At 42.5% G+C, this 22,483-nt stretch overlaps 2 protein-coding genes across 7 annotated transcripts in view; both read right to left on the bottom strand.

Annotated features, from left to right (window-relative positions):
- TASP1 (taspase 1) overlaps positions 1-10,854 on the bottom strand; it is a 71,213-nt gene extending 60,359 nt beyond the window's left edge. Inside the window, exon 1 of one of the 5 annotated variants that reach the window (XM_079969985.1) lies at positions 10,692-10,854. The gene's annotated coding sequence lies outside the window, so the exon portion shown is untranslated. Of the gene's footprint in view, positions 1-568; positions 1,090-1,190; positions 1,336-10,691 lie in introns of those variants that run through there. The other 4 variants (XM_079969984.1, XM_079969986.1, XM_079969987.1 and 1 more) reach the window with 4 other exon arrangements.
- Positions 10,855-15,579: 4,725 nt separating this feature from the next.
- ESF1 (ESF1 nucleolar pre-rRNA processing protein homolog) overlaps positions 15,580-22,483 on the bottom strand; it is a 32,534-nt gene continuing 25,630 nt past the window's right edge. For both annotated transcript variants that reach the window (XM_079969778.1, XM_079969779.1), the window contains exons 11-14: positions 21,376-21,466; positions 17,611-17,678; positions 17,044-17,190; positions 15,580-16,587 (exon numbers count right to left, since the gene is read on the bottom strand). In XM_079969778.1, coding sequence (XP_079825904.1) covers positions 16,306-16,587; positions 17,044-17,190; positions 17,611-17,678; positions 21,376-21,466 — 588 coding nt within the window. In that variant the 3' untranslated portion in view covers positions 15,580-16,305. The remainder of the gene's footprint in view (positions 16,588-17,043; positions 17,191-17,610; positions 17,679-21,375; positions 21,467-22,483) is intronic.

Raw genomic sequence — 22,483 nt, 5'->3', positions numbered from 1 at the left:
TCATGATTCTATCAAATAAAAAACTCAGGTGTCCTATCAATTTGAAAATAAAATTGAGTCACCCCAAAATAAGGGGCTTCCTTCCCCTTCTGAAACTCCACCTCTGCCACAAAACCTGAGTATCAGAATGTTAACTATTTCAGCATGTCCTTTTAGGATCTCAAAACCTACTGCAACGTTTTGTCAGTGAAGTGCAACAAAACATTATTAATGCAAAAATCATGGCATATTTTATTGACTAGAATCATAGAATTGAGAGTTGGAAGGGACCTCAGGGGTCATCTACGCAGGAATCTCAGTCTCCCATCCAATTCGAAACCATACCAGAGCCTGCTTAGCTTTGCAAATGTAGCGGTAGCTTTATTGCTGGACCACATATATTCCTTTTTACATCAAGTCTCCCCTCTCTCTTTCCTCATGTATGTAGCATTTACTTCACAGCAAGCCTGCCTGAAGCAAAGCACACACTGGGAAAGGTGGGAATAAACGCAGCAGAGTCCCCATCTCATCACACCCAGAGGCGACTTCAACACAGGCCAGCAAACCTTCTCAAGCAACTTGGTCTTACTTAAGCTCAGGAAAGCTGCAGGGCGCAGCTGGGCTCTAAGCAGCCAACAGAGACCAAGGTGGTGATGGATGGTCCACATGAATGGCCACAAATGGGGGGGGGGGGGCCTGGGAAGTTCCTCAGTCACATGGCAGGAGAAATGTCAACCGCCATCTCTACTCTGAGAGGGCTGTAGCTGGAAAGGGCTCATCCACGCGTCGCTATGGCAACGGGAGCCCCCGCCTGGGACCCGACGGGAGCAGCAGCGCCAGGACACGGGGCGAGGAGTCGCGGCTTCGGCGCCTCACGTCCCTCAGGCGAGGCCCTGAGTTCCAGGCGCTCGGCTCGAAGGCTCCAGCCTCGCTTCCACCCCTCAGGCACCGCGGACGAGCTTCCCGCGCAGCCCCGGGGGCCCGGCCCGCCCTGCTAAGCTCCGCCCTCCAGCTCCCCAAGCGCTGCCCTCCTCCGTCAGCGTCTGGAGACTGGGGAGCGAGCGAGCGACCCAGCCGCCGGCGCGACGAGGCCGGGCTGGACCTAGCGTCGCTCTCTCGAATGCACACGCGCGCGCGGCCTTGCGTCGGCGCGTGGCGGGAACGCTGGCGCTGCCTGAGGCTGCGTTGGGAACACTCACTCACTCACTCACTCACCCGCCCGTTAGCGCGGGCTTGCGGTTCTCTCCCCGGCGCGCGCATGCGCACCCGCGCCGCCGCATGTTTGTCGTCAGCCGGGCGCTTGTGCCTCGGCGAGAAGGGGAAACGCTAAGAGATGCGGCGGTTGGGGGTTGGAAGAGAAAGCCCGACAAGTGAGGCTTTCTTTCGGCGTCGCCCGACTTCCGGTTCCTGCTACAGTGCCTCCACCATATGCGGGGCCAAGAGTGGCGGAAATGCTGCTGGATAGAAATCGACGATTAACAGGATGGTAGTGAGCATCTTGTTTTATTTTTTTTATATTTATATTTTTTATATATATATATATATATATCGCCTTTCCCCCCCCCCCGACAGGACTCAAGGCTGCTTGCAAATGAAAACAAGAATCACTTTTTTTAAAAGGAAAAAAAACCCCACGATTTAAAAACAATTAAAAACTATACACATACTGTTGGGGGGGGGGGGGCTGATTAACAAAATAAATCCTCTTGGCAAACGGAATATCTCCTCACTCACCCAACTTTAGGATATTCCATTTCAATTGCGTTTCTTTTTCTTTGAGAAAATAAGTGGCTCACGTAAATTTTAACTTAAGCTTTAATAATATGCCCTTTTAAAATGTGGGGTTTTATTTTTTTTGGGGGGGGGTATTAGGTTGTTTTTCATGTTTATTATATATTTTGTGGTTTTATATTTTGATTTTGTTCTGTGAACCGCCCTGAAATCTTTGGGTATAGGATGGTAAAGTACGGGCCAGTCTTGACAGACTCTGGGGTTGTGCGCCCATCTCACTTAAGAGGCCAGGGGCCAGCGCTGTCCGGAGACACTTCCGGGTCACGTGGCCAGCGTGACATCGCTGCTCTGGCGAGCCAGAGCCGCACACGGAAACGCCGTTTACCTTCCCGCTGGTAAGCGGTCCCTATTTATCTACTTGCACCTGGAGGTGCTTTCGAACTGCTAGGTTGGCAGGCGCTGGGACCGAGCAGCGGGAGCGCACCCCGCCGCAGGGATTCGAACCGCCGACCTTTCGATCGGCAAGTCCTAGGCGCTGAGGCTTTAACCCACAGCGCCATGGTATATATATTCAATTAATACTGTAATATAAATATTGAAGAAAACAGTGACAAAAAAACATAATGGGAGAAACGAAATATAATAACATGAGGCAAGTCTGAGGCAAGAAATGAGGAGGCAGTTGGTCCCTTTTAAATTACATTCTCAAATGAACTTAACAGAACACACACCGACGGGAGAGGCTGATTCCAGGGCAAAACACACAAGTCCCACCCACCAAATACCAAACATTCTATTCAAATTAGGCCCCAGTGTTTTCCTTACACATACTGTATAAAATCTGTTTTAAAACATACAAATAATTACCATTAAAAAAGCAGCCAGTTCCCAAAAACCTGTTGGAACTCTGGAGTTCCAGATTCTGGGAGCAGCCACCACTAAGAAGGCCCTGTCCCGCATCCCCACAAAGCATGCCTGTGTGAAAGCAGCAGGCCTTTCCTGAATATATATATTTTTGAGCAGGCTCTGGAACAAACATTCCTTTTTTTTTTAAATAATATTTATTAAAGTTTTGAAAGTTACAGAAGAAAAAAAAGAAAAACCATACAATACAATACAAAGACAAAAATACTACATATACATAACAAAAAGAAAACAAAAACAATTAAAAAAAGAAAACAAAAAACAAAAACACATCCAATACTTTCAATGTTATTAACTTTCTTTTACTTGTTTCAGCGACCTCCTCACACCTCCCTTTTTTGTATTCTAGTTCGGTTAGCTATTTCAACAAATCCTTTCCATCCTTCCCAATTTTTATCCTATAATTTATCTTAATATAATGTAACTTTACCTTTCCTCCTTTCATCCATTAACAGTCTATTTTTACTTAGTCCTTTATAATACTTCTGCTAAAGCCACATAACTTTATTCCAGCCTCCTTCTAACATTCCTTAATTTTACAATGTTTCTGTAAATAAACTTTAAATTTCTTCCAATCTTCTTCCACCGACTCTTCTCCCTGGTCTCGGATTCTGCCAGTCATTTCCGCCAGTTCCATGAAGTCCATCACCTTCATCTGCCATTCTTCCCGGGAGGGTAGATCTTGTGTCTTCCAGTACTTTGCAATAAGTATTCCGGCTGCTGTTGTTGCATACATAAAGTTCTGTCCTTCTTTGGCACCAATTGGCCGACCATGCCCAGGAGAAAGGCCTCTGGTTTCTTCAGAAAGGTATATTTAAATACCTTTTTCATTTCATTATAAATCATCTCCCAGAATGTCTTAATCTTTGGGCATGTCCACCAAAGGTGAAAGAATGTACCTTCAGTCTCATTACATTTCCAACATTTATTATCGGGCAAATGGTAAATTTTTGCAAGCTTGACTGGTGTCATGTACCACCTGTAAATCATTTTCATTATATTCTCTCTTAAGGCATTACATGCCGTAAATTTCATACCTGTGGTCCATAACTGTTCCCAGTCAGCCATCATAATATTATGTCCAACATCTTGTGCCCATTTAATCATAACTGATTTCACCGTTTCATCCTGAGTGTTCCTGGAACAAACATTCCTTCCTTTTCCTTTTTTATTTTTATTTATGATTTTCAGTTATATACATTTCAATAGTTTTACAGTCATTTTAACATTTCAGAACTCGATTTCCTCCTCTTTCTGTGGTTCCTTAAATTTAGTTTTTATCATTTCCTGCATATTCTAAATTACCTTAACTTATTTTTTTATTCATCTACTCTAATTATATACTCTTATGAAACTGCAGGTTATTACAATAATCCGGCCAATGTCCTTATCTGTTTACAATTTGTTTATAAATATTCAATAAACCATTTCCATTCTTTTATATAAAAAAACCTTTGTTATCTTGATTTCTTATTCTTCTGGTAAGTTTCGCCATTGCTGCATAGTCCATAAGTTTTTGTATCCATTTTTCTCATGTCGGGACTTCTTCCCATTTTGGGGCAAATAATATTCTTGCCGCTGTAGTCACATACATGAATAAATTTCTATATTGTTTAGGTAATTCTACCCCTATAATTCCCAAAGGAAAGCTTCTGGGTTGTTGTTTTTTACAAATGTTATTTTAAACATCTTTTTCAATTCATTATATATCATCTCCCAGTAAGCTTTAACCTTACAAGACCCCACATGTGATAGAAAGTACCTTCTCTTTGTACAGTGGTGCCTCGCAAGACGAAATTAATCCGTTCCGTGAGGCTCTTCGTATAGCGGTTTTTTCGTCTTGCGAAGCAAGCCCATTGACAGCTTAGCGGATTAGCGCTATTAGCGGTTTAGCGGCTTTTAGCGATCAGCTGTTAAGCGGCTTATCAGCGGATCAGCTGATAAGCGGCTTAGCGGCTTAGGAAAAGGGGGGGAGGGGAAAAAAACCGCAGGAACTCGCAATACATTTTCGTCTTGCGAAGCAAGCCCATAGGGAAATTCGTTTTGCGAAGCGCCTCCAAAACGGAAAACCCTTTCGTCTAGCGAGTTTTCCGTCTTGCGAGGTGTTCGTCTTGCGGGGCACCACTGTACTTCAACACTTATTTGATTTTGATTTATACATTTTTGCCAATTACTCCTTAGTTTTTCAAAAGAAGGGAAAGGGGACTTTCCCCCACTGGATAAGCTTGTCATACCATCCAACATTCCTCAGATGAAAATAGGGACATTTCTCACTCCTCACCCCCCACTCAACTAGTCAACTGACCCTCCTCAACCTACAGCATGGTGATAACAGCAGTAGAGAGCAGTGCAAGTTTGTTTTATGCTTCTCTCTCAGCCACAGCCTAACACCCAATAATGCTATATGAATATAATACCATAGGTAGGGCTGGAGAGAGAGAGAGAGAGTATCTCAAGGCAATGTGAGGGTAGGTGAAGTCATTTATTCTTACAGCATTATCTCCTTTGACTATTTCTTGCTTTAGCTGCACACGCAACATACATTTAAAGCACATCCCACCCTAAGGATTCCTAGGAACCATGGTTTACCCAGCACAGAGCTTCAGTTCCAGGAACCCTTAGCAAATACAGCTTATCTAGATCACCCTCAGCATTTGATCAAGGAAGTGACAGTATGGCTCCATAGTGTCTTATTTTAGGGGTCTACATTAATTACCAGGGATTTCATTACCCATTTACAGTGGTACCTCGGGTTACATACGCTTCAGGTTACGTACGCTTCAGGTTACAGACTCCGCTAACCCAGAAATAGTACCTCGGGTTACGGATGAGAACAGAAATTGTGCTCCGGTGGCGCGGCAGCAGCAGGAGGCCTAATTAGCTAAAGTGGTGCTTCATGTTAAGAACAGTTTCAGGTTAAGAATGGACCTCCAGAACGAATTAAGTACTTATCCTGAGGTACCACTGTATTACATTTATTTCCCACCCTGGCAATGATTCTATGAAGAAAATTATTCCCGTCAATTTTTCTTATTTGTTCTGGGAATACATTACTACAGCTTTTGTGGTGACCATAGTACTTGAAAGAGGTGGAATCAAATGACTATACAGTGGTATCTCTGGGTGCGAACAGGATCCGTTCCGGAGCCCCATTCGCATCCTGAAGCGAATGTAAGACGCGACTGCACGTGCGCGGGTCGCATTTCACTGCTTCCTCACATGCGCATGACGTCATTTTGAGCGTCTGCGCATGCGCGAGCAGCGAAACCCGGAAATAACGCACTCCGTTACTTCCAAGTCGCCGCAGAGTGCAACCCGAAAATATTTAAGCTGAAGTGTATTCATCCCGAGGTATGACTGTATAAAAAATTGGTTGTATACGGTTGCCATATTCTGAACAGGACACATTTTCTGACTTCTACTTTTAACTATGGATCGCTGTGACGACTCTACCCATGAAAAAGAGGCCATAATGTCTGCCTGCTGTTTGCGTGTGTCAGAGAGAGAAAGAGAGGGATGTCCCTGCTACAACCCCCACTTCATCGCAAGACCTATTTGTGATATGCACTGTATTTCTGGGTTCCTTTCCTTTCTCTAATGCAAACTTTCCACAGCCGCCCCCTCAAGTGTTTGGACAGGCCCTATAAAGGGCATTGCTGCATCAGCTCATTAAGTCATTTGCTCACAAGTAGCTACGACAATGTGGTGTTCTAAGCAGCACAGCTGTCTACAATGGCTATATGTCCTACTTAACAGAAGACAGACCTCTGTTTGAAGAACTGCCAGGTCCAAGTCCAGTGGAAAGATAAGCAAGGAGAGCAGAGGCCTTGAAGTCGCCCATCAACAGCAGACTGAGCAGGCAGACGCGGCTGAGTTTTTAAAGTGTCCACGTGACATTATCCAAAATGTGTGTGTATCCTTTTGTTACAATATACCACTGTCCAATGCATTGTTTCTCAAACTAGCTTCACACAGACTGTACAGTGGTACCTCAGGTTACATACGTTTCAGGTTACATATGCTTCAGGTTACAGACTCCGCTAACCCAGAAATATTACCTCGGATTAAGAACTTTGCTTCAGGATGAGAACAGAAATCGTGCAGCGGCAGCAGGAGTCCCCATTAGCTAAAGTGGTACCTCAGGTTAAGAACAGTTTCAGGTTAAGAACGGACCTCCAGAACGAATTAAGTACTTAACCTGAGGTACCACCGTAGTTCCTAATTTGTCCTTAGCCACATGGCCCTTGCATAGGGTTGAGATCATCCCTGTCAGGGCAACACCCTCTGGTGTATGCACAGACCAAAATGAATTGAAGGATTAATTTCTTATATTTATGTGGAGGAGCACTAACTCCTGTGAGCCTCCATTTTCAGTCCGAAGAAGCTATGACCCAGACACAGGTTGATCACCTCCTTGCATATATACAGGATGTTTGAAGATAGGGGCTCTGCCTCAAACAATGAGAAATAACACAAGGGGTGCTGGTGTGGCCATACTCGGGTTGGCCTTGGGATGAGTGTGAGGTTGAGGTGTTTTTGTTAAACATATGGTTTAGCTCCGTCAAATTTTGTTGGATACCTTTTGCATTCATTTTACAGTGGTGCCTCGCAAGACGAAATTAATCCATTCCGTTAGGCTCTTCGTATAGCGGTTTTTTCGTCTTGCAAAGCAAGCCCATTGACAGCTTAGCGGATTAGCGCTATTAGCGGTTTAGCGGCTTTTAGCGATCAGCTGTTAAGCGGCTTATCAGCGGAACAGCTGATAAGCGGCTTAGCGGCTTAGAAAAGGGGGGGGGGGAAGCCCATAGGGAAATTTGTTTTGCGAAGCGCCTCCAAAACGGAAAACCCTTTCGTCTAGCGGGTTTTCCGTCTTGCGAGGCATTCGTCTTGCGGGGCACCACTGTAAATTGGAACTCACTGGAGACAGGGCAGGCTAGAAAGACAATGAAACAAAGAGAACAAAACCAGCAATTGCAGCTCAGCGGGGGCAGGCAGAGGAGTCGTCCCTCACTTGTTACCAAAAGCAAAAAATTTGATCCTTTCCAGCAGCTTTAAAAGGCCTGGAGGACATGTCTGTTCGGAGCTGCTCCTTCTCTACATGAAAGGGTCCCTTGCCTGATATCCTGCCAGCACAAAATGCTTTCTTCAGCTAGTCGCCTTCTCAACATGACCAAAACGTTTCAGCCTGCTCCCCTGGATCAGCCAGAATAGCATTCTTTATAGCTCCCAGTTGTCTTAACACCCACTCGCTAGTCCTTCCAGTGCACGAACCACAGCATGGCAATGTAAAATGTGATCTTGCTCTGCCCCTTGCTTTCGCAACTCTAGCTCTGTACTAGGGCCAAGCCAGAAAAGGGAGGGGGGGGGAGAGATGAAAATGCTTGAGGCTGGAGTTCTCCTTTATTTCCACCCACTGACATTAGCAAGAACGGCTGTGTGTATGAAATATCTAACCGCAGGACGTCTGACAGTCCAGCGCTCAATTTTCATGCTACTATATTTGTTGCTGAGAATGCCCCCACAAATCACCTCCCCTCAAGAGAGCCGCGGTGAGGGAAGGATTTGTGGTCTCATGCATCAGATACAGGTACGCCAAGCCGCCCTCTGATTCTCAGCGTGCCCACAAGATGATTCTTTGTTTTGGGAATGTGTAGGAGTAGGAAGGGAGATGCTGTGACTAGCCCTTGCAACAGGGATGGGGAACTTCTGGCTCTCCAGATGTTGCTGGCCTCCGATGATCACCCATGGCCATTAGCTATGCTGACTGGGGCTGATGGGAGTTGGAGTCCCAAAACGTTTGGAAGACTGCACATTTCCAACTCCTGCTGTATACCCTGCTCATTGCATACAGATATGTACTGAGTTGAATAGGATCCAAAATGCAGCAGTCTGATTGGTCCTAGAACAATAGGATCCAAAATGCAGCAGTCCGATTGGTCCTAGAACAATAGGATTCAGAATGCAGCAGTCTGATTGGTCCTAGAACAATGCAGCAGTATGATTGGTCTGCAGGAGCCACCCAATGCAGCTCCATATGGAAGTGAATCCACAATCTGATTGGCCTACAAGAGAATTCTGGAATTAGCCAATCATGTGCAGCCCATTGTGTAAATAATGTATATAAAGCAGATACTTTGGGGGAACTTTCATTCCTCCTCACCACTATGAGTTGAATTTGAAATCTACTCTCAACTCTGAGTATATTTCAGATAACATATGAAGTGGATATACCAGCACAATTCCTGAAGGAAAAGCAAAAATCAATGGAAGGCTTGGGGGCATTCTGCCTTCTACAGTACAACAGTTTGGGGGCAAAGTTTTGGGTGACTATTATATTCTTCTCCTGGCTCAGTCAAAGCACAAGAGGGAAGAGGCCGAAGACACAGCTCATATCTTTCCTGACAATAGGTGATACTTAGTAGACTAACTTCTGTACAGTGGTACCTCGGGTTAAGAACTTAATTCGTTCTGGAGGTCCGTTCTTAGCCTGAAACATCTTAACCTGAGGTACCACTTTAGCTAATAGGGCCTCCCGCTGCCGCCGCACGATTTCTGTTCTCATCCTGAAGCAAAGTTCTTAACCCAAGGTACTATTTCTGGGTTAGCGGAGTCTGTAACCTGAAGCGTGTGGAACTTGAAGTGTCTGTAACCCGAGGTACCACAGTAGGGAAATCGACCTCACATGGAGTCCACGCATGTGATCCCCTTGCACAGATCACTTTGCCAGATTCCCATCCCCTTTTGCACCTGTAGTCTATTTATTTGCATTTATATCCTGCCTCTTTCTCAAAGGAGCTCAAGATGGCGTGCCTGGTTTTCTCGCTCTTCATTTCTTCCACACAACAACCCTGTGAGGTAGGTCAGGCTGAGAAGCCCAGGGTCACCCATTGAGCTTCATAGCCAAGTAGGGATTTAAACCCTGTTCTCCCAAGTCCTAGTCCAACACTCTAATCACTACACCACACTGGGTCTCTGTACAGATGCCATTGGCTGCACACACATCAGGGCAAGAGCATTCACTGAATGAATGTAGGGTTTTTCTGAAGAGGCCCATAGTATTCATTCTCATGTCACAGCATGAAAAGCAGCTTGGAAAGAACCAAGAGGATTCAGAGATACATGACCCAGTACCCCAGCTGTGCAAATCATTAAGAAATCTTAATTATATTCCATCAACAAAGCGACAGCTACATGTATGGTTGGTATCTGTCCATTGACAAATTTCTCCTACGGCCTTGTGGCTTCATAGGGAAACTTCAACACAGCAGTTTACTAGGACAAAAGGTTTAAATTCAACTTACCATATTATCAAATCTTTTGAAAACCATTCGGCTGTTATAGTAGGCATTCTGATTACAATCACAGTTACATAACAAGTATTAAATAATAATAATTAAATGAAGTGTGAACATTTAAAGTGAACATAAAACACAATTATAGTAATTTAAAGTAAAACTATAATATAACTAAAGATAAAATTCAGGTTGACAGGTACTGTAACATTTTCAGCTGCTCGTTTTCTTGTTTTGTTTTTTAGAGAAAAAAATCTTCAATAGCACTGTTTATTTAAACTATGTGTCAGCATGGCTTAGCTATGTTATTTTTGGAGGCTACAGGAATATGAAAGGGAATAAAAACCAACTGTCGCTGTTGATTGGAAATAATAAATTTAATTCTGGAGGGCAGAAATAATAAAAAACATGCGTGCCTGTTTATCTCTGCTCGTCTGATCTTTTTCTTTGTGTTATTAAATAAATCAAAACCTCTTGTGGTTCCAACCTGTAACATAATATCTTTAAGTGGCTGACTTACACATTCAGCAATCACCACTATGGCTGCCAACCTTGGAAATGGCTTGATACTAATTCACCTTTTAAATGCGCGCGCACACAGGGTTACTTTTTACTGAGCTTTAAACAAATTTATTAATAGAGTTATGTAGCCACTACTTTTCTCTTAACAAAGAAACTGACTTAACAAAGAAACAAGAATCTGCCTCTTTATGGTTAGGGATGAAGGTCTGTGTGGGGGTACATGTTCAATAAAATGTTACCTACCATGCTGAATCTTTGTTGACCTGATGACCACAAATCTCGTCTAAGTCAGGGTTGATAGGACTTTGAGGCTGTAAACATAGCTCCTGAATAATAACAAGGAATATTAAGAACAGCAGATCTCCCACCTATGGAAGACAACAGTTCCCGAGCCCAAATGGCCTGAGAACCACTTTCCTTCTCACCTGCTATGTGGTCTCCTTGCACTTAATCAGACCTCCTGGGATGCTGTTCAATGTGTTACATCACAATGGGTGTATCCATACTGCAAACTTACATCACAATGGATGTATTCATACTGCAAACTGACATTAGATCATTGTGATGTAAGACACAGGTGATATGCTGAGATATCTTTAAAGAGCATTAAACCCAACAAGATCCTTTGCGTAGTTCTTTGGGCCTCTGGGGAGAGGGGAAGAGACTGTCATATAGATACAACCCAAGAATCTATTCAGTTGGCAACATATGAGCAAACACAGAACTTATAAACAAATACAAGCTGTCCATATAAAGTGAGGATAGAATAAGCACGCACAGAGAATGAAAGTTGGCTGAATTTTGGAATGATTTAAAATAATACCAAAAAACCCCCATATCCACATACCTAGGGGGATTAATTAACAGGCCCAGTACAGACAGAAACAGAAGTAGAGAGAGAGGTAGCACGTCATCCTTCTCCCAAACTTTATTTCCCCTGTGACAGTTCAAAGCACAACTGGCAACTTTTGATTTTCTGTTTGAATATGCATATGCATAGCAGACTAACAATAACAGGGCAATTTTAAAACCAATTTGCTGCTTCTTTGTGCTAGACAGTTCTCTTCCAAATCTATCTAATTTATTTCCTACAGGGATGAAGATGCTCTTTAAAGTGGGTGAACCAAACTTGAACAGGCCCCCCCCCCATAATGTTGATACGAGGATCCTTAACCTCAGTGGAGTGAACCCCAAACCCAACATAGTAAAGGTAAAGGTAAAGGACCCCTGACAGTTAAGTCCAGTCGCGAAAGACTCTGGGGTTGCGGTGCTCATCTCGCTTTACTGGCCGAGGGAGCCAACGTTTGTCCCCAGTTTTCCCGGGTCATGTGGCCAGCATGACTAAGCCGCTTCTGGCAAAACCAGAGCAGCACATGGAAATGCCGTTTACCTTGCCACCGGAGTGATACCTATTTATCTATTTGCATTTTGACGTGCTTTCGAACTGCTAGGTTGGCAGGAGCTGGGACTGAGCAACAGGAGCTCACCCCGTTGTGGGGATTCGAACCGCCAACCTTCTGATCAGCAAGTCCTAGGCTCAGTGGTTTAGACCACAGCGCCACCTGTCCCTCAAACCCAACATACCTGCCTTAAATTTGAAGTAATCAAATCCCCAAATACACACAAAAACGATAACTTGTTTAAAATAGGCTACTACCAGTCCTCCAGCTCTAGAGATGAGCAAAACTGCTGTAGACTGCCTCTTGCAGTGACTTGACACTAGGTATACATTGCTTTTGGGTTAAACCACAGAGCCTAGGACTTGCAGATCAGAAGGTCGGCGGTTCAACGGGGTGAGCTCCCGTTGCTCGGTCCCTGGCTCCTGCCAACCTAGCAGTTCAAAAGCACGTCGAAGTGCAAGTAGATAAATAGGTACCGCTCTGGCGGAAAGGTAAACGTCATTTCTGTGCACTGCTCTGGTTCGCCAGAAGCGGCTTAGTCATGCTAGCCACATGACTCGGAAGCTGTACACCAGCTCCCTCGGCCAATAAAGCGAGATGAGCGCCGCAACCCCAGAGTCAGTCACGACTGGACCTAATCATCAGGGGTCCCTTTACCTTTACCTATAAATTGCTTTTACTAATTTCTCCTGATATCCTTTAAGGTAATAGAGGCTAAACACAAAACGAAAACAACCACCCAGCTAGCATTTTGAAAGATGAGAAAGTTGCAGGTTTTGACCTCCAAAGCCCCAAATGGCCTGGGAGCAGAATATTTCAATAACCACTTTGCCTAGCTCAGGATGCCAAAGAATTTCACTCCCATCTCGGAGGCTCTTTTCTAGCATCCAGCTGTAGTATGTGGGGTGCGGGTGGAGGCCTGTGTCTGAGAGAAATGTTATACCTGCAATAAAAACTCCCCTCTGGGTGTGGCTCCTTCTATAGCTCAGTAGGAACTAGTTGAAACCTTAGCGTTACCTGTGTTAGCAAATTCTAGCTGCTATGCTGAGTTCTTGATTGGTTGTTCACAAATGACATTTTCCTGATTCCTGCTGCTTCTTGGTATTATTGCCAAGTTTCCTCAGAGTGTATAGGCTTCTGAAATCCACCTGATAACTATACCTGCCATCAGAAATATCAGTTGTTGTCAAACTTTTTGAAATCTTCAGAGTGCACTATGGGTGCTATAACAAAATGGTTACTATGAAGGGAGCATTCATGACTATTTGGTGGATGAGTACTAAAGATTAAGCATTTGGGGTTGTTTTATCCAAAATATAGAACACCTAAGCCTGGCCCAATCACTGTTCACTAGTAAAAGCGAAGATGGCTTTATTTTAGAAGGTCTTTCAAGAATATTGCTTTTCTTAACTCCTGCTGTGTAGTAAATTGTTACAGATCATTTGAACTCTTATTCCAGGGGTCTGCAACCTTTAAGACAAAAAGAGCCACTTGGATCCGTTTCCGAAGAAAAAAAAACTGGGAGCCGCAAAACTCGTCATTATAAAAATAATTTTTTGGTCACTTTTTAAATTATTTCTTTGTTTGACCCCTCAGAATTACTCCTCCTCGTAGAAATAAACGTTAAATTAACAAGTTACCTTTTTGTGTGTGTGTGTTCTTCACTCCCCTTCAAAACAGTGACCAGAGTACATGCCCCCTTTCAATGCAGTGACCAGTGTACATGCCCCTTACAATGTAGCGGGCGGGAAGGTGACGTCGGGACGGTGCATGACTAACGCACGCACCACCCCCATGCGACGTCACAGCCAGTACAGCGCCCGCCACAGTGGGGAGTGTCGGGGCGCACAATGCGCCTCCTCCCCTCGCTAGTATCTGCCCTGGAGCCGCAGCAAAGGTGTAAAAGAGCCACATGCGGCTCCGGAGCCGCGGGTTGCAGACCCCTGTCTTATTCTATTGTTAATTGCTTTATTCTTTTAAAACCACCTCAACTATATATGTAATGCAGAAAAAAGAAGAGAGAAGTGGCAAAAACCAATAGTGCAAGGCAGCTTGAGCTCTTCAAATTCCCATGAGGACAAGGACTTTTTACAGTGCATGGAATGTAAATCAAGTGTGTTTTATGCATTTCCTCAGAATAAAGTTTCTTCCGATAGCTTTGCCATGAAAATGTTCCAAATAAATTCTAAGTTAGCCAAGTCCAAATATCTGTGGCTGCTCCAACATGCTCGTATTTCAGATACAAATGATTAAACCTTGCCCAGGAGTTTCCATAAGCCAATGCTTTTTAAAATGAAATCTTCCAAGCACTCCACTGTGAGCTGTAAAAGGTGTGATTTCAGAGCACACTTGAAACCAAATCATGTCATATATGGCTATTTGCCCTGCCTACACCCCCACACCATTCCAAACATGCCAAAAGAGATATACTGTACCATGGACAGAAGATTCAGCTCCAGTTGGGATGTCCAATTGGGCAATGTTAGAACAAGAAGTTAGGTAATGAAGAACATGAGTGCTAGTAACTCTGCCATTTTTCATTAACAATAATGCAGCACAACAGCTTACCTGTACATACACGAGCAGTAGTCTTGGAAGTGTGAGCTGGGCCTCTGTAGGAAAGCAAGGATAATGGCTCTTTTCTACCTGGTAGCATCACTAAGGGCAGGAGAATGAGGCCCTGGCCCTTTCATTCTTTCTAAATGCAAATTATTCCTAACCACAAATTGCTTTGAAGCATTCTCTGCTACACACCTTCACTTTCCCTTTGACACTTGTAGCCTTAGGATAAGAACAAGCATTGCCATTACAGTAATGGGGAAAATTGGGAGGAACTTGTGCTCTCCAAAATCTGCTTGGGATGAGCACCAGGAATGAACTCTTGAAAATCTGCTAACAGATTCCTTCCTGGGTATCATCCTAAATAAATAAATAATCTAGCCTGGTCCTAAGCACTGTACTGAACTGAACCCTTACATATTGTTTCAGAGAAGATCCAGGGGGAAAAACAAACCTGGGGGGAAAAAATTCAGCCTTGTTAACTAAAAGGTTGTGTAGCTCCCTTACAAGAGCACTCTCCTATTATGACCGTGGCATGATTCGGGTGAGAGAACATTGCAGCAATGGAGAGACCTGTCACGACCCAAGAATGGCAGCTGCCATTTATTTGAAGAGGTGAAAGTAGCAAGCAGAATAGTCAGGAGAGTGGTAGGGCCTGCATCTTTGGGCTGGCTGCCAAGCCTGCTAAGGGGATTAGGGGGAATCAATTAGATGTTCCAATTTCACCAATGGATTCATTGCTCAACCAATTACATGCAATAAGAAAATGAAGTCTCTTCAGTGGAGATGAGCACCTGGTGATTTCAAGCAAAGTGAACATATAATGGTCTAAGCGCAGAAGGGGTATTCTTTTTATTTCATACAGTGTCATGACACAGTCACATACCCCTGTAGAATTGCACAGCAGCACCTGCCCTGCAGATCTGTATATTGAAAGGAGATGGCCTTCCCTGAATGCCAAATCCTTCTATTCTCATACAGTTATCTGGCATTACCATGGCATTAAAGGTCTTTAAATTGATTTTTTTTTAAAAAAAAACTGAATCAAAATGTGTCAAAGCATGTATTTCCCCAATTTTAGCCTAAGTTTCATGTTTATAAACATCAAAAATGACATAGCACTAGAAATTTTGAAACCATCGTAAATCTTTAAGAACAGACAAGCACAAGTGTTATTAAAACGAACCAATAATTGTGTTTTTATTTACAGTTGTACAAATCATGCATTCAAGGCAGTCATACCATGTTTTCAGTTAATCAATTTTGCCAACAAGTTTGCAACTGCAAAATATTCAGTACACCATTATGCGGGGAGGAACCCTTGTCTAACAAGGATGAGGAACCATTTGGTTGCTGAACTACATCCAACTCCCATCAGCCCATGCAAGCATGGCCAATGGCCAGGAGTGGTGGGTCTTGCAGTTCAGCAACCTAAGTAGGGCCAAAGGCTCCCCATACTGGGCTTATACCACCTCTCAAACACCAGTTACCAGCTGCATATTATAAAAGTGGCAAAGACTTAAGTCCTATCGGGAGAATTCTGTCTGAATGCACGACAAACAATCACATGAAATAGAGCAGGAGTACACTGCCAAGCCCTCCCACCATGTCGCTGTCTTCTGATGGCAAGTTGGAGAGTGACTTAAAACCTTGCTTTCCCTTGCATCTATGGACAGAATTAAAGGTCTGGGTTTTTTTTATGAAACTGAATTGTCTGAACTATATTTGGCTATGTTACATGTATATTTTAAGGTGACCTTGTCCGAAAATCATTTGGCAGATATTTTTGCTAGAATTTAAACTTGAATTAGCAGAAAAGTTTGGTCTTCACCTGTAAATTAATATCAACTCTGATTTCTTCAGAAGTCCAGTTTCCATCTTCAATGTTTGAGCTCTGCTTATTTCACTTTCTGTTTCTTCCTTGCTTGAAACTGTTCTGTTTTATTCTTGACGGACTTGATTAGCATTGACAATGCAGGATCTATGGATTTCTTGGCCGCAGGCTCTGCCATACTGTTCCCTCCCCCAGCTGCCTCAGCAAAACCTTGCTCTCTTCGACGAGCTTTCTCCTCCAAAATCTTTTCCACTGCTTTTGTTTTCTTAAAGTTTGGATCCGAAGGATCCAAATTAAACAAATGAGAGGTATACATGGCTTGGAATCTGGCATCAGCAACATTAACCTGTGAAGAGCAAGAGAGGATGCTTTAACAGCACTAGCTAAAAAAAAGTAGGAGAAAAATGTGCCCTGCAGGATAGTTCTTAATCAAGAATCTAGATCTTAAGGAAATGTGAAAATGCAACAGCCTGTTTTAAATGTTAATTTTGACCCATACAAAAATAGGTTTATTTCATTCCAGGAAGGTGGCCTTATTTGGGCATCAAGAAAGTCCTTGGAATTTTTTTTCTAGATAGCATATCCGCAACCCCCCCCCCCCTATAAACACAAAAAAATGTAAAACTTTTTTGATTTCTGACATCAAGTTCAAGATCTGCAACTCAATCCTTTAACTGTCCCTTTGGATAGAATGATATAAAATGTGTTTTTGCATAAATCGTAATGTAGTTATTGATCTACTTTAACACAAAATGACTAGCACTGTTATTAGACTTCAGTAGGGGGAAGCCCGTAGTGTTACCTGGAAGTCATCTGTCAGCAGTTCCTTCTTTTTCACCAATAGTTTCTTTTTCTTTTTGCTCAGGTTCTGCTGCTCCACTATCTTGTCATAATTGAAGTGTCTCCTTTCATCTTCCTCATCATCCATCACCAGCAGAGCCATTTCAGCCTGTTACAATCAAAACAGATAGGATCTGTTTGCACAACATTTCACCGAATATGGGCTGCAGATGTTTCTGTGCCTCATCTAAAGGTTTGGGTTGCTAATGCATAATAGCAAGAGCTATAATTGCCTCATCAGTGCCTGAATGACAGCCTACCAGCAAGATACTCTGATCTTTCTAACGGAATACCAATATATAAGCATCATTAATAAATGTGAACAATAAAAGAAAAACTTCAAAACTAGATCATCCATCTCATGGTTTGTTTTTGCAACTCATTACTTTTTGCAGATTTATTACCATGTAGTTTCCATTTTTAAGGTAAATACAACAAATCATTCCGTCACCCAATGCAACTTTGTCCTAAGCCCAGGACTTCATTCCGATGTCTAATCTTAATACTACTTCAGCATGTAATCTACTACCTTCTGCTTTTCCATGTCGTCTTCATTTTCTTGGGCATTTTCTTCTTTCTTGGACTTCTTATTTGAACCTAATTATAAGCACAACACAAATAAAAAGCAAGTTTTTAAATATCCAAGCGTAACCAGATTGGTGACACTGCAAGAATGTATGCTCACTCTCCTGAATGCATGCTGCAGAAGACAGTTACATTTATTTGAGGAAAGTCAGCTGGAAATCAACATGAAGATGCCCACAGAAAATGGCCAGAGCCTTTTCCAGCTATGAGCAAGTAGAGGGAGTTGTTAGAGCGGGGGTTGCCAACCTGGTGCCTACAGGCACCATGGGGCCCATGAAGGTTTTCAGAGGTGCCCCTGTGCAGGTGCTCCAGATCCGAGCTTTCATTTTTTAAAGTACCGTATTTTTTGTAAGACACACCAGACCACAAGACGCACCTAGTTTTTGGAGGAGGAAAACAAGAAAAAAAATATTCTGAATCTCGGAAGCCAGAACAGCAAGAGGGATCGCTGAGCAGTGAAAGCAGCAATCCCTCTTGCTGTTCTGGCTTCTGGGATAGCTGTGCAGCCTGCATTCACTCCATAAGACGCACACACATTTCCCCTTACTTTTTAGGAGGGAAAAAGTGAGTCTTATAGAGCAAAAAATACGGTAAGTCTCTAGCCCTCTTAGAAAGAAAGTTATAGGGAGAAATGTGCAGGTACCTTCAAAAGGATTTCTTTGCAATGAGAGTGGTGCAGCTACCTTTTATATTTTTCTTGGTATTGAGGAATGTTCCCTGTTGTTAGTAGGCAGCAACAGCATCAGTGTGTGTGATCTTCATAGTCAGGGACAGCAGGACATTCCCAGGGGTGGTTCTCTCTCTTATTTTGTGTTCTGCCACCCTCCCCATGACAGCCATTTTGTGTTATGCCATGCCTCACAGCAGCCATATCAGGACCAGGACCTCCAGCATTTTCTCAAAACTGAAAATGTGTCAACGAGTCCAAAAATCTGCATTGATTTTTTTCTAAAATCTAAATTCAAAATCCATCTTCAAAAGGATGTATTGTTTTACAGGTTCCCAATAGGTGCTTGTTAGGGGAAAGGAAAGAGTTTCCTTCTGAAAGAATCAAGCTTTTAAAATATGAAGTTAAGTGTGTGCCACATACAAGCTGCATTCACACAGCAATAAGTGAAACTTTCTGGCTTAATGTGGTTTATCTGAAACAAGCAGCGTGCATGCTGCCTGATTGTTCCAGTTTCTCTCCTCCCCTAGTGCGAGCAGGATAAACAATAAAGCTACAAGTTTTAAGAAACCCTGGCTCCCTGTTATCTCTGAACCAAGCAATGGAGTTTACTGTTCCCTAGCAAGTCATGATTACCAAGTCCACAACAAAGTATGGTTTCAGGTTGGCTAGTGATCATACTTTGTTAGGGAGTAACAACACATCCATCATCCTTTGGTCAGGCAGAACAGGAATCAAAGGATTCCTGGTTTCTTTATGTTACTCATGCCAGGTAAAGTGAGAGTGACTGGGCAGTGAGCACAAGGAAGTCCAATTGTTACAGGTGAACACACGTCATACGATCAAGAAGAACCCAAATCATGCTCCAGGCAGCATATGAAAGGGGCACCCCTCTAAAATTATGTGCAGTATACATTACGTAAAAGCTGCTCTTTTTCTGCCCCATGTACAGAACTCATTCTAACCAATTCCCCAAAGAAATACGTTTTTCTGTTGAAGTGCAAAATTGCCTATGGCATGAGACATTTTGAAAGAAGCAAACCACAATGCTGCATGTGTCTCCAGGCTTGGTTTCCAGGAATCAAAAGAGAACAACAATCAAATCAATCATCTTATAAAAAACTGTTCAGGTATGATAAAACACAGAATATATTATGTGTTCATAACAGTAGCAATCCCCTGCAGTTTGTATGAACTTTGTTTTATAGGCCAATCAGGCCCAATTGCTCTCAATTTGTTTTCCAGTCGGAAATATGCATTTTGTCTTTTGCTGAAAAAATAAATTCACTACTGAAAAGTTAATAATCAGGTTGGAACAGTCATGAAAGTATTTTATAGCAATGCCTTGGAGCCAGGCTCAGTTGTAGCAATTTGCTATTTTACTTGATGTTCCACAGCCAGCAGATTAATTTTTCAAACCTTAAAACGCATTTGAACATTAAATGAAACCTTTAAAACACTGTTAGAGAGAAACACAAAATGCATTACTTGAATTATTAGCTGCATATATGTGCTCAAATTCCAGCTACAACACTTAGTTTCATAAAACTCAATGGGTGTTGGTTAGGGCATTTAAGAACATACTAAGGAAAAGATCTGCAGTTGCCCCAAAACTTTCAGCAACAATCTGAAGAGCTGTCTGAGTTAACTTGGCTGTTTAATAGGGATTTGACTTGTTTTAAATTGTAAGCCACCCCCTGGGCAAACTGCTTTAGAACCTTGGGGGCATTTTCCAAAGAAGCTTATGGAAGCAGAATGGAGGAATGCTTTTCAAAAGGAAGTTATAAATCTTGCTAGGGACACCAGAAATAGCTATTTGAAATATGGTGGCTTTCATTGTCAGGAACTATTTCAGTAAGGATCAGTTCTACAATGGTTACTTTAATGTAACATAGTACAACCACCTATCAACTGCAGAAGGGTATATATAGTTTATTTTTCTCAACGTTGAAGGAACATAAGAATTTACTTAGCTGTGAATTCTCCTCCTGTTTTATTTCCCTAGACGGTGGTCTAGAATGCAGGGGTGGGGTCTTTAGAAGAGAGGTGGACTAGGAGGTATTTCCCATATTGCCATTATATCATGCACTATTTTTACAAAGCAGAAGTCAAAATCCCATACCCCAGCTCGCTTGACAGAAGACACATAAGTAGGCTAACAGGTGGGAGCTGATCAAATCGTAAAGGAAACTCAAGCAACACAATTTAGCCGTGGGCGTGGGGGAGAGAAGCCATTTCACTCACTAAGGAAAATTATACTGAATTTTGATGCTAGGGTGGGAGAAATATTGGGGCTCTCCTTGTGTGATGTTTTAGCTTCCTAAAAATAGTATTTTATCAGTTTGCCAGATGACCTGGAGGCTACATTCTTCCCTAACATCTCCCCTTCAAAAGCACTAATATTCTCTCACTAATGGCAAATGACAACTACTCAATGTTCCTGCTCCTCCCATCCTGGTGACATTCCTTCCCTCATACTTCACTGGGCAGCCACTCTAGCAGGACACATTACACAGGAAGTAGCTTCTAAGTATTATTTTTTTTTTACCTGTCCTACTAATGCTGCCTGACTCTCAAGGATTTCCTTTGCCTAGTTTCTCTAGCTCTTCTCAGTTTAGAATTTCCTATAAATGCCTTGATTTCTTAACCACCTCCTAAGCAAAAATACAACCCACCCACTGATCATTTTAGTTGCTGTCTCCTATAACTTCTCCTGTTTTCAATGTCCTTTCTGACAGAGTGACCAAAAGTGTGGCAAAAATTTATTATATACTGTAAAATGCATTTGCCACTTTTTCCCCATGACATGCTGATTTGACATTCACTGAGCTTTCTAAAATGAACCAAAATTATTCTGCTGCATGGTTGCAATCCATTTAGAGCCTCATCAGCAAACATGGTTAGATTCCTAAGGGTTCATCATCACATCTTATGATTGAAGGATCTTTAGGAGCCTTTGGTAAGGGAGTTTGTCAACATTTCTATGAAAATCCTAGTACGTGATATCTACTTGACCACCTTTCACAATAAATGACATCTAACCTGCTTTCCCTAGTTCCTCAGCAAAGTATGGGTCGTTCAAATCAACATCAGATGGGCATTCATCTTCCGTTAGTGTTTCGTCAGCAGCCGCCTGAAACAAAACACATTGCATTTCAGTTGCTAAACACCAGCAGTGCATTAGTAATACAAGTAAATGTAATATACAAACACAAAGTTTCCAAATAAAAGTTTCAAGGAGTAACCTCAGGGCAGATATTTGCAACACAGGAGGAAAGTGATTTAAAATGGCTGCTTTCACCGAAATCAAAGCCACTATAGGACTGTAGGAATCAATATGGGCTTCATTAACAATTACATGAACACATACACAAATTTCAATGCTTTTATTAACTTTTGGGTGATTGGTATCATGGAGAATAGCTCTTTCTCCCTTCCTCAGAACTCTTCAACAGTGAGCAGCTGCCGTGCAGTAGACAAGCAACTAATGTGTTTGCAAGAACACATCTATCTTCCAGCCTTCTCATACAAGAGGTACCATTTGTTACTAACCTTCTCCTAGTGATCAACAATTGTTCCTAAACAAGTAGCACCCACTGTAACTTTCTGTATAGAAGCCACTGCTAGCTGGATAGAGCTGGAAGATAAGTACTACCAAACCTTCAGCAATAGTTGCCCTGGAGAAAGCATTTGTAGCAGAAGTTACTACAACTCCAAACAGCCCAGCAAGCATGGCTAATAGTTCAGCAACATCTGGAAGGCCAAAGATTCCCAGACCACTCTCTGAGAGTAGCTGGTGACATATATCATTTGACTTATGTTTAGGATAATTACAAAGAGAATATACAGAAGAGTAAAGCAATACAGTGCAGTGGGTGTGTTATCAAGTGTAGATATGAGAAATTCGGGTGCAAATTCACCCTTGATCTTAAAGATCAATGTGTGGGCTAAAAAGGAAATCACAATCTCTTAGCCTAACCTCACTTCCAAGACAAGTTATGAGGATAATATGATGCAATCTCTCTATAATGCCTTGTTCTTCCTTGTAGGAAGTGCAGGTTATTAATGCGATAAAGCAAATAATAATTTAGGATTCAATGAGGCAAACAAGAAAAATAATCAATGAACTTCTAATAAAGACATTGAACCC

The sequence above is a fragment of the Podarcis cretensis genome (assembly GCF_951804945.1).
Source record: "Podarcis cretensis genome assembly, chromosome: 3".
NCBI lineage: Eukaryota > Metazoa > Chordata > Lepidosauria > Squamata > Lacertidae > Podarcis > Podarcis cretensis.
Note: the sequence above shows the minus strand (reverse complement) of the source record. Positions and strands in the feature narration are given on the sequence as shown.